The sequence below is a fragment of the Phalacrocorax carbo genome, chromosome 5 (genome assembly GCF_963921805.1).
Source record: "Phalacrocorax carbo chromosome 5, bPhaCar2.1, whole genome shotgun sequence".
NCBI lineage: Eukaryota > Metazoa > Chordata > Aves > Suliformes > Phalacrocoracidae > Phalacrocorax > Phalacrocorax carbo.
In genome coordinates, this window is record NC_087517.1 from 1,503,347 (window position 1) to 1,522,265 (window position 18,919).

At 50.0% G+C, this 18,919-nt stretch overlaps 1 protein-coding gene across 1 annotated transcript in view; it reads right to left on the reverse strand.

Annotated features, from left to right (window-relative positions):
* Positions 1-670: 670 nt before the first annotated feature.
* KCNJ3 (potassium inwardly rectifying channel subfamily J member 3) overlaps positions 671-18,919 on the reverse strand; it is a 58,348-nt gene continuing 40,099 nt past the window's right edge. The window contains exon 3 of the mRNA XM_064450922.1: positions 671-4,888. Coding sequence (XP_064306992.1) covers positions 4,305-4,888 — 584 coding nt within the window. The 3' untranslated portion in view covers positions 671-4,304. The remainder of the gene's footprint in view (positions 4,889-18,919) is intronic.

An 18,919-nucleotide genomic window follows, 5' to 3' on the forward strand; every position in this document is an offset into this window, starting at 1 on the left:
GCAACGCAAGGTCCGGACTCAAAGTAGGCGAGTGCTTAACTGGGAAAACCAGAATCTGATTATGCTCTAGAAACCTTCCTTCAGCAGCCTCTTGAGGGGAAGGAGTTAAAAAGCCAACTATCATCCCACATCTTTTGTCATTCTTTTATTTTCGTAGCACAGAGCCTATTTTGCCCACCCTGAGCGGTGATACCCAGCCGCTAACGGGGCAATTTATAGATGCAAACGGAAGAGGAAGGTCTGCTCTAATGGGGAGAGATCTGATAGCCTCTATTGATTTCTGGAGCTTTAATTCCTGGGGCTGGATGGGGGAGATAATGATAAAAATTCCTGCTTCTCTGTGCAGAGAGCGAGCTCCCAGTGTCTGTGCTACGCGGGAGCGGCGCTTCATAAATTGATGTAAAGTTCAAAAATTCCGTAGGACGTTGGCCTGTCGGGGCTGCCCGAGTTATAGACCCCCAAGGGTTTTCAGCACGTACCTTGGGCTCTGCTCTTCGCTGTCCTTCGGGAAGCAGCCCGCGGTGTTGCGTGGGCTGGGCTCAGCCAGACCCCCTCCAAAGACCCTGGAAGTGCAGCTCAACTAAACTGAGGTTTTACTTTTGCTGCTAGCAACAGCAATCGAGAGATTGGGCTTTTGCACATACTAAATGCGAAATCAGGAGTCCTTAAACAGTTTGAATACATAGTCATTTATTAAAGTAATAAAAAGTGGACTGGATAAAAGACAAACACATTTAAACTGAACAATTTTTGAAAGTTTAATATAGCTTTAGATAAAACTGAGCTTGCAGTATTAATGAATACAAGAGTTTGTTGTTTCGTATAATTCAAATAAACTTGTACATTTATACAGTTATAGACTGCATGCTGGAAAATGCATTTGGTTTATTCTAATCTGAATATGTACAATCTACAATATAATTCAAGCATAAATTCAGCAGTAGAGAACACAGACCGGCTGTGCAATCAGTTACTTTTTCTTAGCATAAGCGTTAGGGCTGGGCTAAAATGTTAATTAGGGAAAAAAAACAAGCGACCACACCAACAAAAATGAAGTATTAACCAGAAAAAAAAAACTTCCTAAAATGAATAACTAAAGAACGTTAGCGTTCATGTTTGTACTTTTATTAACGAAAGACGCACATATCGTCACCTTAACATAGGTAACGAGTTGCAATACAAGCTACGAGCCCCAGAGATCTTGCATCCAGCAAGGACAGGTGCATATTTTGATTTTTTTAAAAAAATCAAAATTTTCAGTTAATCATAACTTAATATTTTCTATGGCATTAATTTAATAAAAGCGAGGATACTTTCCCAGCGTTTCACATACTTTCAGGTTTTGTTTTTTATGCAGGCTACCGAGTAAGCTGCGGCCACGCCGATGGCCAGTGTATTTTACAGCTATGGCACTTCTCCTGTCACCTCTTTTAAGTTTAACTTACAGAACACGCCCACGCTTAAAGCAATCAATCTTAAATCAATCTCGCACACAGAATCAACCCAAAGTTTCCCAAAGAGAAACGCCGCTTGGGTCTCCCGAAGGCAGGACTTTGCAGCCGCTGAGCAGCCGGAGCCACGCACCTTCCCCTCGGTTTCGGGAGGGAGGATGCTGGCGGCCCCGGGGCACGGCTGGTGAAACACCTCTGCTCTTAGTCTGGGGACACGGCGCATTCACTTTTCCATAAAGAAAAGCCAACCGGACCATGAGCCATTCCCCAAGCTGAGAGCTTCAGGTGGTGGGTGGGAGACCTGGGCAGAGGTGGGCAGCCCCACCCCCCCGGTGGGACCCCAGTGCCCCAGGGAGGGGGACGCCACCGGAGCCACAAAACCGTGGGCACCAGCACCACAGCAGCATCACTGAACGGCAGCGGGTTGGTTGGGGCACGCTCCAGCACCATCCTGGGAAGGCGGCAGTGGTCCTCCACCCACCTTGACTAAACCGAAGGAGCTTTTGAGGAGGGGGTCAAGCTGCCGAAGACCCTTCTTTCCAAACCAGACCGATCTGCTCAATCGCTCGGCTGTGCCACCGGCGGCGGTTACCGTGCTGATTAACGTTCTTGGCTCGCTGGTGGTGTTTTTTACTGCTGACACCTGGCAATTGTACATGGCTATTTTTGCTGTCGGTCAAGGACCGGTAGAAGAGTTACATGTGGTACAAAAATCAGCAGTATTTTACAAGACAACCTGAGGAAGTGTTAGCAAATGGGGGGAAAAGAAGTCCAGATTTTACCCTTGCCACGTGAGGGGTCTGCTCGTTGCACGTGTAGAGCACAGGATCAGCCCACGGGGAGCAATGCACGCCCTTCCCTTCAACAGTCACGTGCAGAGATTTGAAGTACAGCCAAAGGTGTAAAAAGCATGCAGTGCCACTCAAAACCCATGATAAACAATGGAAAGAGACTTTGGAAGTTAGCAGAAAGTCCTTGGGCGTACAACCGGCGGGTCGTACACTGCAACTTCCAGGGAAAGCACTGAGCCACAGCGGTCTCTGAGCCAATCCTCCAGCAGGGCTGAGCTTCTGGGTTCTCACTCCGTGCCAACGTGTGTAACAAAACCAAATTCTTTTATTCCTCCAAGACCATCAGATCTGCTGTTATCAGTCACGCAGCGAGCATCAGCATTCGTGCAGGATGGTCCAGAGCCCGCGAGTCAGAACCGCCCGTCCATGACCGCAGCTACGCCTGCACCTCCTGACCCACGCGCGTCCGTGTCTGGGACCCCCGGCCGTGGGCTCAAGGGGTTTTTTTTTTTAACACACAGACGATGTCGCGCAGAGCCCCTTCCCCAGCGGCCGCGTGCGGTGCCTTTCGTACCTGGCTCTCTGATGGTGCCACCCATCGCTCCATCTCGCCCAGACCTCTTCCTCCAAGCAGCCCCGGGGAAGCCATCGCGACCTGGCCCCCAAACACAGACCACGGGTGTCCCTGGGCACCACAGCAGCCGACCTCCAGCGTTCTGGGGAGGGTCCCGGGTGGTGTGGGGTGCTCCAGCACCTCAAGCCACGATGACGGGGGCACCTGCACAACACCCAGCCCTCCTGGCTCGACCCCACCGGAGCAAAAGAAGATGGAAAAGGCAACCCGAACACAAGCACAGAAGGATATCAAACCGAACATTTATACAAAGTATTACTCATTTTGAAACCCACAGGGTCAACTTCAGTTAAGAACATGTTTAAACATTATTTTCACCATAGAGAAAGCAGTAAGGAGCGAGCCACCGGCAGCGCGGGCGGGGAGCCGCGCGCCTGCCCGAGCCCGGGGCTCGCCGCGGCGCCGCACAGCTCCGGCTGCGAGAGCGCGGCTGACGCCACCGCCGCCTGCATCGCTACCGGCCCGACTGGGCCATCGAAGCAAGGGGGAGCGAAGGCTGGGCACTGCGGAATTAGGGGGAATTCTGAGTCTGCCTTTGGGGCGCAGTTCGTCCAGAATAAACGCCTGCTTGGCTTCACGGAGACATTCAGCTGTTTTCATGGTTAGCTATTCTATCAACACGAGAAATCAAGTACTTCCTGCGTATTTAAAATGCTTTTCTTGCACATATATTATAAATAATGAATATTTAAAAAAAATTTTACCGATCGTATCTAAAGAGTGAATTTTATTCATTTATTTATTGTTTTGCCTAGGCTTATTAATACAATTTTCTTCTCTAAACAATGCCTTACGAAATACATTTTAATTTTTTTCCAGTAGCCTAGATGCAGGAAGAGAAACCCCCAAGAAAATGTTAAAGCAAAAGAGAAACCAGCAGTTAAGTTAAGGCTAGCAGAATTGGTGTTAGGACTTAACTAATACACCTTCTTTTGAGAAAAAAGACATGCACCATAACTACTTTGTTGAACAAAACATCACGATCCACATCCGGGGAAAAAAAAAAAAAAAACCAAACCATTGTCAAATCAAATTAGAACTCACCCCGAAAGTTACCCACTCGCATGTTTTACCTACTACTTACTCTTAAGAAATACAGGGGAAAGGAACGCCCCTTTCCATATTTTTTTCAGAATATACAGTATAAATATAGTAGGAGTCATGCCATAAAACTATATGCAAAAATTGCACACTATTATTGCATGCGTGTTGTGATACTACATGCCAACGAACACCAGCTCGCCGATCGTCCCGTCGTTCGTACTTACAGCGCAGCCACCGCTACCGAGGGGATGCTCCTGCCTCCCGGCACGCCGGGGACCACAGGGTTTAGCACACACACGGCTGGTGGAGGGCCTGCTCTCCTGCCCACGCTGCCCGTGCCGGTAGCAGTTCAAGCTCTAAACGCTAGCTACAAGTCCCGTCGGGTTATGTGAACCGATCCGAATTCATTTTTCGCAGTTTGGGTGGAAGGTTCCCTTCCATCCTGCCGCCGCCTGACAGCTTCTGCAGCTTGGGCGGCAGGTCGGCCACCGACTGGCTGATGGGATCCGACATCATCTTTGTGGTTTTAGACACCAGTTTCTCCTCCGAATTCCCGGGCACCGAGCTGATCCGCTGGAGTTTCATGGGTAAATCCCCCATGCTGTAGGCCTTCTCAGAGGTGGTGGAACTCATCCTGAGGAGTTTTTTGGGGAAGTCTTCCCTCCCGGTTATTTTCTGCAGTTTTGAAGGTAGTTTTGTGCCAACTTCGTCGAGACCATCCAGGCAGTCCACCGAGTTATTCCTTTCCTTGCTGTTGCTCACGGCGGGCGCTATCAAGGGAGAGGACATGAGCAGCATCTCCTCCTGCTCCTTCACGCTGTACGGGGGCGTGGGGACCTCAAACGTCGCGTGGAACTGCGAGTAATCGACTTTGAAGAACCCCTCCTCCAAGGAGATAACAGGGAAGAACCGATGACCCCAGAGCACCTCGTCCTCGGTGTAGGATGTCCTGGCTTGGCACGTCATCCCTGCAACGACCCAGGGAGAAAAACGTTCACCAGTTACGGACGTTTGTGGATGCACATAAATCTTGGGGTTTTTTTTTTGAACATTTCAGCAAAACATATTTTATGTTTTTAAATGTATAGAAGAAAAGGCATTGGCATGCCTACCATTTGCGCGCGATAGCTATTAAATTGCCATCCTCAAGGCGAAAGGAGCCAACAACAGAGGAAGAAGAGTAACTGAATAATTCACACCTACTGTTAGGGACACTTTCGAAGGCGCTGCTGACAAAGGGAAACACAGGGCTAACTGATAACCCCGGATTTAAACTAGCAAGAGCTGCTAATTGGAATATAAAGTTGGACTTGTCAGGATCTTCAAGTATTACTAAGCTATTTCATATTTTCATCACAATGACGAATGTCTACGAAACCAGACCCAACGCTTCATGCGCCGTATGCACAAACCAAGCCCGAGTTAGGGCGTTCCAACCCACCAGCAAGCAGCAGGTGTGGCCTGTGAAATACATGTAATCCCCTTTAAGGCCTTCACCAGCAATCTGCCCATAGACCCGTCGCTGCCGGGCTGAGATCCACGCTTCAAAAAAATTACCGGGGAAGAAGACATATGACTAAGAGGCACAACGCTGCCCTTCCTCTTCCTCCGCCGCCTCTCCCCACGGAGAAAAGTCCTCCTCCCGAGCACCCAGACCTGCCTGGCCCAGGGACCCATCTGACCTCAGAAACCAGGGAAACGATGACCGTGGATCATCGGAGGCTTCTAGAAGAAATCCTGCTGCCGCTTCTTGCTATTTTTTTTAAAAGGTACCTGTCGCAATCTATAAACAGAATTACCCTGCCGTTTTATCCTAGTATAGCAAACTGGAAATATGACATTTGGTTTTCAGGAAGCTAAATCTACCTCTGCAAACACATCCTCTGCTTAGCCGGCACACACGCCTTTAAGTCAGGGGAAAATTAAAGGAAACTTTGGAAGGCACAAGGAAAAACAGCAGCGGGGCTGTAGCGAGGGGGGGCGGGGGATGGATATGCGCCTGGTGCACATCATCACCACCAACAGCCAGAAAAATAAAATGTTATTACACTTCATGTTACTGATAATGGAATCAAAGTTTTAGTTTTGCATAGCGATTTCTACTGCTGACACGTCCGAGTACATCACAAGACACAAACCTCAGTTTTCTGTTTTATCTTTTAGGAGGAAAGTACGAACCCCAGGGGGCTTTTTTTTTTGCTCCCACCACCCCCGAAGGCGCCCCACCTGAGCTCACACACCCGCAGGAGCCTACCCTGAGACCCAGCAATCCTACCCCCCTCCCACAGCCTCAGATGGGACGGGATTTTATACTTTATGATGCATTTTCACCCGGTCACCATGTGTTTCTGTTCTGTTTACTAAGTGAAGTGGAAGCAATCACGTACCTAATGGGTTTAGAAAAAACCTGCAGTTTTTAGAAAAATGGTAATTAGAGTGAGTACTTCTTCCATCTGTGTCCTTTACTCTGCAGCTGCTCGTTCGCCGTACCTTCGCCACGGAAGCCCAGGCTCTTCCCCCTCTGCTTCTTCAGACCTGACTTCCGAGGGAGACCTCATTAGCGAACGAACGCATCTAATAACGGGTGCAAATGGCAGGAGCCGCACTTGGAACTGGGGCTGCGGTGCCTGCGACGCAGATGGCTGCTTAACTCCGGCGACCTACGCCTTCGATAACAAATTGCTTAAAATGCAAATCTCTCTGTAGAGAAAAGTCGGTAACGGCCGCTCTCACCGTGCCACGGGCTTTGCTGAGGGGGTCGGAGCCGACCGCGGGCACGATCCCGTGGGAACGCTGCCGGGGCGGCCGCCCCGGCCACTGCAACGCTGCCCTGCAGAGAGCTGGTTGCTGGGGGGAAACGACTTGCACGGCTTTTTCTTTGCGTCAGCAGCACTAAAAAAAAAGAGAATTAAGTTTTATTTGAAAAGGTGCGCTATCAAAATGCCACGGGGGATGTAGCAGAGGGCGTGAGGGGAGCGCGTGGGTCAGCAGCACTGCCAGGGCTCGAGGAAGGGGACCGGCACACGGGTCCAGCCAGCGCCTGCGCCCGCATCCGCGGGAGATCCCACGGCCGATGCTACACCCCCAGAGCAATGCCGGGCACGGGACCTGCCGCCTCTGGGTTAGGCTCTCCCATCCCAGCCAGCCGCCGTGCTATTTCTACCCCCCCCCCCAGTCTATCACCCTGCCATCTACCAAACCTGCTGCTGCCAGCGGGCTTTCAAAGGAGGAACTTTATACCTGCCTACGATAAAAAAAAATATATTAGCTGAATCTCAGGAAGATCGGCTTCACGTTTTGTGGCATTGATGTAACCCTTTTTAAGCTCACCCGAGAGATAAACATTTGCAGGTATATAATTTTTCTTTAAAATCTATTTATCTTATTCACTAACAAACCTGAGGGTGCAAACTATTTTTAATAGCTTCTCAGGATGAACAGCAGCTGTTAATACGCTCCTCGTTATAGGGAATACCTGGCACGCTAAGCAGACGATGCTAAGGGCTGCTAACACGCTCTGATAAGCCCTTGGACAAGAAATCAACTCTCAGGTTTTCCTCCAGCATTGCTGCATTTCCTGGCTCTTCCTTCCCTTCCCAGTTTCTCAGCAAAGCCTCAGACTCCCAGCTATGAGCTTTGCAACGCCTTCCTGCTGTTACACGCTTCGAGCAGAGCCAGCTCACAACAGCCCCGGCTGTAACCATCTCCTTGCTGTTACTGCAGCAGAAACAACGGCGTCGCGGAAGGCACCTGATGACCGGAGCCGTTACCCGCGTCCTGGCGCGGGACAAGCAGCAGCTCTTCCCACGCGTCCTAAACGCACGGCCCGAGGTCGCTCCTGGCCTCGGCTCCTGGCAGAGGCACGGTCCTGGGCGCTGCCAGCCAGAACACTAACAGCGTGTACACCCGCACCGGGAGCGCCTCGCCTCGCGCAGGGCGTCCAAGAGCCGCTAACGCTGTTTCCCACAGCCAGGGTAAGACTCACCGCAGCCGAGGTGGGGTCATACATCGCCCACGGCTCGGCTCTCCCCTCACCTGCTCCACGAGCTGCGGCGCGAACAGGCTGCCTGGGCAGGAAAGCACCGAACCAAAAATCAGCGGGTATTTCCACATCTTCCTATAGAACAAGCACCTGGGTGCAACCCACCACCGACAGCCCTTCTTGCTAACTGCCTCGGGATTATTTTCCATTAATTTATGCTGAGATAAATATAGGCCTTTTATCTTAATGCATATGTAGTTTCGTTCTGACCTTTAAAAAATAAAGATGCATAAAGACGCGTAAAGCAGCGGGAGGCCGGCAGCCGCGCTGGGCCATGCCGAGGCATGGGGTCGGGCTGCTGGAGGGTACCTGCCACGCTGCCGTGGGCACGGGCTCCCGCCTCTAACAGGTCAGGCTAGTAAGTTTTCCTCTCCTTCTGTCGGTATGAAAGGCTTTTCTTTTTTTTATTTGTGCTTTTTCTTGTTCATAAGAAGTTATTCATCAGCAGGGTTAGCAGCCAGGGATCCTTCGATGCCTTCATCATGTTAATGGGCCTGTTAAAATTTTACCAAGTTGCCTACATTATTAATATTCATTTGCAGTATAAATTTTAAAACTCTTGTTTGGAAGCAAACACGCTGTATGCAGTGCATATAATTAAAAAGCCACCCATTTGTCAAAGTAAAAGGTTTCGATGCGTTTTGTTCATCGCTCCTAACGCACCCTTCCATCACGAAGTGCTCTCCCGAGCCGTTAACGGCCGGTGATCGCAGCGCGTGTTCGCAAAGCTCTGCCTGCGTACAAACAGCAACAGGGCACCTGAAAAAGAGCTACGCTTATGCGTGTATTCCAGCACAAAGCCCAGGCCAAATGTCCAATACAGCCCCTCTCTATTATTTAAAAAGCAGAGGCTGCAAAGTCATTGCTCGCTATGTGCGAGGGGAGAGGCTTTCACCCAGAAGCACGGCTCCTACGGGGGCAAGCAATGCCGCTGTGCCTGAATGCCCCGTACTCTCACAAACCTCACCCCCGTGTACCTGGGACCACCCCTACCCACACCACCTCCCACCGTTTCCAGGAATTATATTCCTTCTCCAGAAACCAGGAGCTGACTTTGTTTCCAAAATATTACGAATAAAGAGCTTGAAGGAAGGGAAGGACAAAGTTTTGCGACTCATCCCCGCACGGGCAGAGGCTGCAGCACTGTTAGGGCCAGCGTCGGTATCAGACATTACTAGAAATTCTGCTACTGATTAAATTCAGTCACTTACACCCACCCGTAGCGATCTGGCATCCCTCTGTAGAGTCCGCCACATAACGCCACGGTCCGTAACGCAGGGAAGCCCCAGCCATGCATATGTAGGAAAATTTTCCATTAACTTCCTTAAATAATGTACAGCAGAGCAGCTCCGGAGGATGAGCATGGATTAAACCGAGGTATTTCTTTCCCCAATTTGATATGAAAGTCCCTTTTATTTATTTTTTTTTTTAATAATCATGTCTTCTCCTTTCAGCATTCGCTCTATCTGAAGCAAGTGCTATCACTGGAGAAAAATGCATCTATCTGTCATATTATAAATTATTAATTACAAGTTGTTATTTCTAATGAGGTAGAACTCTTGGTTTTAGAGCCCTAGCCGAGCTGGAGAAGTGGATGCAATTATCCCACCCTCAGCCAAGCAGCAGACTATTTAAGCTTTTATTTTTCTCTGTCTCTGTCTAAACGCAGGTTTGGACTGAATATTCCACTTCCAGGAAACACCAGCAAGAAACAGGGCTGTGCAAACACCTGGAGACAGCCGACAGGGACCAGAGCTCCCTGCGTGCTCGCTCAGTAACCACGTAATACAGAGGTTTGGTGCCGTTGGGGTGATGCCGGTGACAATTCCTCAGCATCTGAAATCCTAATAATTCAGTTAATGAGCCTGATTGCTTCTAGCTTTGCTACAGGATAAGGCCAGCTCCCCAGGAAGGTGAAGGCATCCCAAAGGACAACGGCTGTTGCCAGCAAAGCCACCAAAACTCCAGCATAGAATCATAGAATCATTAAGGTTGGGAAAGACCTCTAGGATCATCAAGTCCAACCCCCAACCCAACACCCCCAGGCCTCCTAAACCATGTCCCCAAGTGCCACGGCTGCACGGTGTTTGAACCCCCCCAGGGCTGGTGACTCCCCCACCTCTCTGGGCAGCCTCATCTTGCATCGCCCGAAGTCCCGTCCCGTCTATGTTGGCCGTGACGTCCCCGTTGCTGCAGGTACCTGACACAGTTGGACATGGACAACCCTTCCTTTGTCACGAGCACGCTTGCCTTCGGACCCCACGCTGGCTTGGTAAGCCTGAGCTCAGTTACAGTCATGACTGTGGTTAGCACTGGCTTTAGACAGATTAGACATGTCCTAAAGTGCCCAGGTACACGGTCCTTCCGAAGCAACCAGAGAATGGCGAAAAAGCAGAGTCCTACCGCCTGTGACCTGCTGCCAGCTCAGCTGAGAGCTGCCTCCCCAAATTAGCAAGGGGGGGGGCAGATGGAGGACAAAAATATCTGTAAATAAACGCTTTGACTAATTCTATCCTATAATAACCCTCAAATTATTTCTAAATTTCTAAAGTACCCAGATGGAGCTGGCTGTATTCAGGCAATTTCTAGAACTCGTAATATACTGCCTTGAAAAAAAAATCACAGGCGTGCTGTTATTTATACGGCCCTCTCACATTTTATGAAGTTGGCTGATAGTTGACAAATCACAGAACACTAAAAAGCTCTTACAGCCCCCCCGTGAAAGTCTTCAGAAGCAATTTAGGCCTACAAAGGTTATATGGCTCTTTTCTCCCTCCAAGGTAAAGACAGAAATTTCACCTTAAATCTTTTTGTGTTTCTGGGCTGCAACTTGCTGGCCAAGGGCTGGGCACAGGGACACCAGGAGGGGCCCTTCTTAACACGGAAACATGGAAAATTTAAGGGGAAAGAGAGAATTATTTCGGCATTACAATGGCTCAACAGTGCATCGCCCCAACGGCACCAAGAAGGGGCATCTTGGCATCCCACCCGCCAGGGCGGGAGCGAAGAGAGACCCTCCAGCAAAAACGCACAAATACAAGAAGTGTATGCTAATATTTTGTCTTTTTTTTTTCTTCTTTTTTTTTTTTTTAATTAAGAGCTAGAGCCCTGCATGTTAAAATGCCTGGACCTAAGCCAGCTCCAAAAGGCTGCCTGGCCAGCCAGGCCACTCTTCCCTTCGCACGCTTTACTTTGCATTTTTGGGAGGGGGGGGTGTTTCCTCCCTTAAACCTGCATTTTATCTATAAAGCCTGAAAAATGTGTTACAAATCAATCACCCAGCGATGTTAAATCAGTTACCAAGAACTAAGCTAATTTACAGCTGCGATCTAAGGCCCATGAAGGCACGAGTCAAACTTGGTGGGAGACTCGATATGAAAATACGCCACGCTCATCCTGCACTCTTGCAGGACCAAGGGAAGATTTACCGCCGCAGAAAAAAAGGAGCTGCGTGATTTCCGCAGCAATCTCTCCTCTTCCAGGACTGCAGAGAAAACACGGGAGGAGAAGGTGGTTTTATCACATCTCGCTCGGTAACGGTGTGACACCCAGATGTTAACATCTGGCCCCTGCACCACCCTGTATCTGAAACGCCAATAGATGCCCGAGCTGTGCGATAAGCCAGAAAACGGGAGCCTGAAATGGCAGGTCAGAAGCAAAGCTCGGAGCGAAGGATGCTCTCAAGCTTTTCCTCTCAATGTCCGTTGCCACATTATTTTTTAATATAAGTTACAATGACACGCTGTGCTATGCACAGCTGAGAAATGTACAGCCTGACGGAGGGCTCCTAAGCAGACGGCGTCTAAACTCTAGCACTTCCCATCTATTTGGAAAGAAGAGCTATTTTAAGCGTCGTCATAATTTCAGGGGATTTTTTTTTTAATTAAAGCGATGATAGTTTGACATGCAATAAAGAGCAAATGAAACTTTCTGTCAACGCGCGGCCGCCAGCCTCTGCCACTGTCTGCTCTCAATGTCTGCTTTAATGCACCGGCACTTTTGCAGCCTGATTTTCTTCAGTAGAAGGGAGATGGGCAGCCAACTTGCCATTTATTGCTTCTGGTTACCTTTAGAGTCATGTTTCAATAAAAAAAAAAAAAGCCTTTTGTTAAAAAGAAAAAAGATACGGCATCTCCCGAAAGGCAAGAGACACCAAGACTCTTAAAGGCAACAGCTGCAAACAGGCGCTCTATGAATTCATGAAAACAGAAGGATGTGAATTCCAAGCCCTGCCTGAGGCCGCGGGGGTGTTTCAGGCGGCGGAGGCAGGCAGTGACCGAGCAGGGCTCAGCAGACGCGCGGGGCAAAGCAGAGCACAAAGCAAAGCAGTGGACCAGCTCCACAGGAGCCGCCTCCCTTTTTCACAGCAGAATGAAAAAGTGGGAAAAACCGTGGAGATCTTGGGGTACCAGTGGCGGAGACACCGGAGCGGAGGTGTCCCGGGGCACCCCCTCGATACACACACAGCTGGGACAGACCGTGAGTGAGGGGTAACTCCGGGTGCTGGACAGGCGGCGGGGCAGGGTAAAGCGGCCAACTCAAGTGAGAGCATCATTTCTCTCGAAATTTCGATCTGCAGCAGGCCCTTCTAGAACACTTAATGCTTAATCACCATTTATTACCGAGATCTAGAAATTGCCCCCACAAAAGGAGGTCAGAGATTAAACAAATTAAGCACGTATGCAAAAGGGAACAAAGGGAGCAGAGCCAACCAAGGAAGGCAACGCACGCGTTGATGCAAGAGTCAGACATCAGTCTTATGCTAAACATCTTAATTTCTCATCACACTGAATACCAAACCCAGGCTTCTGCTCTGCTACTCAATTTAGACACGTTGTTTATGCGCCGGCACTATAAATACCTCCTGGTTTATTCAGACTGTGCTGTTCTCCCAGGAGCTATCTTGACACTTAAAAAATAGCGGTGACAGCCAAGGTATTTTTCTTATCAGCCTGTCCTCTTCTCAGGGCAATTTTTAATCACTCATAGACACATAGTTTTCTGACATCTTGCAGACAGCTCATCTCGATGCTTACCAGGACCACAGCTACCCATCATTAGCACAAATTACAGCAGGCTTCGGAAAATGCCATAAAGCCAGCGCATAAAAGCAAGGCACCACTGCACATATTAATACTTCTCCCGCGTATAGGAATGCAACAGGCTGCTGCAGGCGAGTTAGCCCTCCCTCTTTTGTATTAGCCACCTACAAAAAAAAAGGGGGGGGAAAAAATGAAAGCAGGGCAGCCTTCAGTGCTGCCCTTCTGTGCTCAGCCCGCAGACGTCTGCAGCACTATTTCCCATGCTTTTGAAAAGACAGAGCCAGAAGTACAGTTATCTGAACAAATCTGTCCAACGCTCGTTAAATGCAGTGACAGAAATCTGCACCATCTGAGAATCTGGCCTGGTATTTTTATTATCTCTTTTTTCTTTAACCAAAACCCCCACATTATTCTGAGAGACTCTGATCCGTTCCCTCCTACCTACGTGCAGGAGTGCGTCAGGGCTGATTTCAGCCCCTTCAGCTCCTTTCTTTGAGCAGATCTTTTTTTTTTTTGCAGAGCCATCTGCCACATTCCCGTTTTTGCATCATTTCCCTCCTACCGGGATGTTATTGAAGAAGCAGCAGCAGCACCAAAATGGCAGTATTTAATTCCCTGCTCCATGCAGCTCTCTGCTAGGACGCATCGCGAGCGCTGCTGGCGTCGGGCGCGGGAGGAGGAAGAGGCAGGAGGAAAGGGATAGAGGGAGGAAAGGGGGACGGTAACGGGGAGAGGCAGCACACCCGTTTGCACTGGATGGGGATATCTGCAGGATGCTCATAGACAGAGCTGGCGATGCAAGTGGTCCCTGACATAAGACAGAGATGCCTGTCCATGCCCGGACAAAGTGCAGTGGATGCTCTCCAGAGCTCCCCTCCAGCCTCAAGTATTCCATAATTTTCACCGATAACACAGTCCTACAGTAACTTTCCCCATGCTAATAGCTCACAATATCTTCAAAACCTTGGAGCAGACGGAGAAGGCTCACCACCGGTGGCAAAGTGCGCCAGAGCCCTCCCGCTCTGGGGAGCCGAGCGGCCGGCGGCGGTGCCGGGGAAGTTCGGGGTGCCCTCGCCCACCTCCCCAGCCCCAGCCCGGGCACCGCACGCTGCGACAACAACTGAAATTCTCCGTGGCCGAGGACACGTCGCAACGGGCAAGGGGGCATCTTCCATAACCCGGTAACTCTTTCCAGCTCCGGGCTCCCCAAATTATTGCAAAGTTAAAGTGTTTCATTTAACGTTAGTCTGTGAGTAGCTTCTACCAAAGGAGAAATAACTTCTAAAAATAAAAACGAACACTGACCAAAAAACGCACATTTCAAGATAATGCAGCACTGTGCCGGGTCCCACGTGGCAAAGTCCCCTTGTCACCGGGCTCGGGGCCGACCTGCCGCGGGTGCTGCAGCACCAGCCTGCGCAGGGCGTAACTAAACGGGGTCTGCTGCAGAGGCGATGGCTGTGAAACCACGACCTGCTCCTCGCACATGCGTCGAGATCCACCACCCGAGCGGCGGCTGGAGAAGCCTCGTGGCAAGCACCGGCTGCTGCGGCCACGGCCACGCCACAGGGCAGGGAGGAAATCACTGCTCTTTTACTATTTACTATTTCATGCCTGCTCCATCAATAGCAGGCCTTGATTTCAAAAGCAAGAAGTTCTCAGTTATCCTTAATTAATATCAGAATACGTTTCTTCCCTTGTTTAGTATCAGAAGTGATCTGCCTCCGAGCTGCCTGAACCACCTCCTCCCTTGACTGCTTAAAGAAAAGCCCCGGGGTAGCTGCCTCTGTGCTGGATCGCCCTTCAAATTGCAACTACAGCTCTTCAGTCAGCACTAAAAAGCTGGGTTCTGCAACTAAAGGAGTTTCAGCTCCAGAATGCAGTAAAAAATGCAGTGTTTTTATTTGTAGCACAATGTAACTGTCCATTGGGGATGTTGGGGAAGAGACACGGGAAGAAAGGATTGTTTTGTTAAATCAGAAGAAAATTGTTTGGGGTCAGAGGATGGAACATACGGCTAGAGTGAAACATGAGAGAAGTCTGCCAATCAGTCAGAAAAGGGGGGGGGGGAAAGACATTTAAAATAAATTACCCTCTTCGAATGAGAACATTTTAATTATGAGGCAAGAAACACAAACCCAAACCCCAACGCTTCCCTTTGAATACACGATTTCTTCAGCAGCCCTACGCTTCTCCAAACACCCACCCAGCCATATGCCGCTGAGCACCAAAATAGAGCGCTTTAATCTTCAGGGCTTTGGCAGGCCTAAAAAAAAAAAACACTGAAGAAATATTTCACGTTAGAGACTGCCTTCCCGAGATGGAAAAACTATTTCTCTTCCTATTGAGAAGCACCATTTGCTGGTGCTATACAATACAGCCACGCAGCCGGTGCGTTTTCGGGCTCCAGGTTACACGAGCATCTCCTGACTGCTGCCTGCGGGGAGAGGCGGCGGAGAGCGACCTGCTGCCGCACCGGTTCCTCCTCCCCAGCATCCCTCCCTGCATCCTGGTACGGGAAAAGGCTCTCAGGGGATGGCTGGGAGGCTTGTTTCATACCATAAACCCGGCAGCCAATTTGTAAGATGAAAATAATGTGCCATTTGGTATGAACTGTATCAATAGAAGGATGAAATACAACACGGAGCTGTGTTTGGAAATAAACTTTCCTTATTTAGTGTTGTTGGTCTAACATATGGATTAATTTGTTGAATATCATTGCAACATTAAACATTTTGAGGCAATCAATTCATCCCCTGCATGGCTTCAAACCTGCTCCTGCACCGGTGTGACGACTCCTCTCAGGGCTAGATCAGGGGTGACGGAGGTACTTGGCTGCTGGAAACCAGGGGACGGCCCCCAGACCGGGGGGAGATGGGGGACAAATGCCCTCCTGCTTTGGGGAAGGGGCTGCGTAGGGCAAAGCCACAGCAAACAGCTGGAGAAGGGGCACGCCTAACGCTGGCAACCCTAACAACCCTAAACCACCACCTTCTGTTCTGAGGGAATATTCTGTTCCTTTCTGCTACACAGACAGCTTTGGACATTGTGTTTAAACCAGCTTTTCTAGCTCCAGCTCCTTCACCCGCGTCTACCCCCTGCAAGAGCACCTGTCACGCGCTTGAGACGCGCGCAGGTCCCAGCTCCGTCACCAGCACCTCCCGGCCTGGTACAGCTTCTGTCACGTATTTAAAATTAACGCACGATGCTTAACGCAAGATCCCTTGAACTAAACATAGCACTTGCCACACAGGCTTCAGTTTTAGCTGACAAACGTTTCTTGCAAACACGTCAGGCACACAGAATTTCCTAAGGGAAGAGATGCATCGGTTTTGTCAGCGCTGGGGGAAATGACTGTCAGGCTGGACTTTGGGCTGTAAAAGCCTCTCTGGGAAACCCGGCACACCATGCTGCACCATATACATACACACCGTATATATATTTAGAAAACAAGTTATGCTCTTCAGCGTAGTGCTGGCCGCCCCTCGGCAGGAGAACGGCCTCACAGGTTGCTACAGGGACCCAAGCACCAGCCTCAATTATCCGTACTGTTCTGTAACGTCAAGGATTACAGCAAAGCCACGGGAGCAATAGTATTCGTACAGCTTTCCAGAAGCGATCTGTGAGGAGCATCTGCGCAAAGGCTGGGAGAAACAGGATGCTTCGCCGGGAGAAGCCAACGCCCAGCCAGGTGCCCACCCAAAATATGCAGTTTTAAATAGTGCTCTTAGTCCCAGCAGCTCCCTCAGAAAATAAACACAGCTGCATGAAGACGAGTGGAAAACCAGGCAGTATATCCTTGCAAATACACAGTTCTTCATTAGGCTTCATTTCCTGGCAGCAATTTCAGGTTTTCTTGACAACTGTATATCTATAGAAGGCCAGAAAGGCTTCCAAGGTTTCAGAATAATCACGAACTTTAAAAAGAACACCTTAAGAACCAGGGGTTTCCCATCTCTATGCAGTAATTTGTTGATGGTGCTGCAGGTAGTTCCTGGGATACGTATGAGCGTCTCCACCTAAGCCAGCATCTATTTACATTTCGGGAGGCAACGAACATTCATTCGCGGTTTCCCTCCCTCCCTCCCTGGCATGTTGTACACGCTTCACCGCAGGCTCGGTACAAGCTCAGACAAACCTGCTGTGCTCCCTTTGATCAGGACATTTCGCGTTTTGGTTTAAGTCAGACGTTACATCCCTCAGCCGCTAGCGAGGAGGCAAAACGATGTTCTCGCTCGTACTTCCAGTGCAAATGCCTCTTCCTAGGCGTGAGCCCCAAATACCAGTGCACACCACTGCTTGCCTTTGTTATCAGCTGGGCAGACTCTGCTCAGCCTGGCCAGCTGGGAATGCTGCTAAAATATAAAGTTGAAATGGCGGTGTTTTTTAAAGGATGTTTTTAAGCGTGAATTAACAGGAATGCAATTGCTTTAATTTTCCTAAGAGCCACAACTGAGCCCCAGGCACCCGGTGGGACATAACTGGGTTTTGTTCTTCCCATCTGAGCGGCCCCTGGCCACAAAGAGCAGAGAAATAAGTTGCCCTTTACCTTGGGTTTTCAGCCTTTGACGACAGGGCTCGCTCAGCAGTACACCGCCACGCTGGTCCCTGCCCAAGGACAGTCTCTAAGCCCTGCCTGATGACTTTTAAGGCAGAGAAGATGAAAGACAAGATGCTTCTCCTGGAAAAACCACGGGACTAGTTCACTTCCCCGACTCCTCAGAAGAAAGCGTGCGGGGCTCTGTCGCTACTATCACGTAGACGCTTGGCTACGCGAAGCCGTGCCACACGCTTTCTTAATAACAGAACCGATGTTAGACTAAGCACAGGAAGATTCACGCTCCCTTGTCTCCGACGCCTGTGGCGCAGCTTTGTGAAAGCCCGGGAGAAGAGCTTGGGCGGGCACCGGTGGGCTGAGCCCTCCAGATGGTGAGCGGCATCCCCAGTCGCCCTTCACCCATGCCGAGGGGCTCTGCAACGTCAGCCCTGGGCTCCTGCTTACAAACAAGGGATGCCGCTACCCCCTCCGACCTAAGGACGCAGCGCTGGGGGCGTTAACCCAACGAGCGAGCGGGAGGCCACCGCAGGGTATGGTCCTGGCCCGCGTCCCTGCAGGAGCCAGTGAAGGGCATCCCGCTTCCATGTGCCACCGGTCCTAGAGGGTGAGCGTTATTTCTTGTTTGAGGTGTTTTATACGGGTGGTTTGGAGCTCTTGAGACACGAGCAGCTTTTAAGACAAAAAAGAAAGGAAAAGGGCACCCAAAGGTGCTCTGGTCTGTCCTTCTCCATCCCCTCCTGTACCAACCATCCCACCTTCTGCATGGATGTCCCTGGAGGACCCACCCATGAGCTCTTCTCGTGGGACCGTGGGGATGTGCAGGCCTTGTGCCACCCTCTGGAAAGGGGAGTCTTCGCTTGGCAGAGAGCTGTCAACCTCCCCATCCTCCTGGAGGAGCCGCGGTGGAAGTTGGGGTGCAGGACCTGAAGAGATACTGGCAGCTGCTTCCTTCTCTTTGAATTAATGTGCTGGGTCAACATCTCAATGGCACATGTAAAGATGTAAAGAAGCCTTACCACTTGTAACCAATAAACACTGGGTGTTTCCACAAATTTGAGAGGTGAAAATCAGCCTGCACAAATCTAAGGTCTCCCCTTCCTATGTGGTGAGCAGAGCATCTTCCCATTGCCTCCCCAACCTCTTACTCTGCTGAATTTAGGCTCCCCTCCTGACAAACTTCGAACAAAACATCTTCATGCACGTTTTTTTCCTCCCTTGGTAGTATATTTGGCTGATCTCTACAGATTATACAGGTGCATTCGTACCACCAGGTCCACAACACTCCAGAGCCATTCCTTCATCTGCAGCGTCACCAAACCTCTCCTGTCTCAAAATAAAAAATAAAAATCCCAAAATA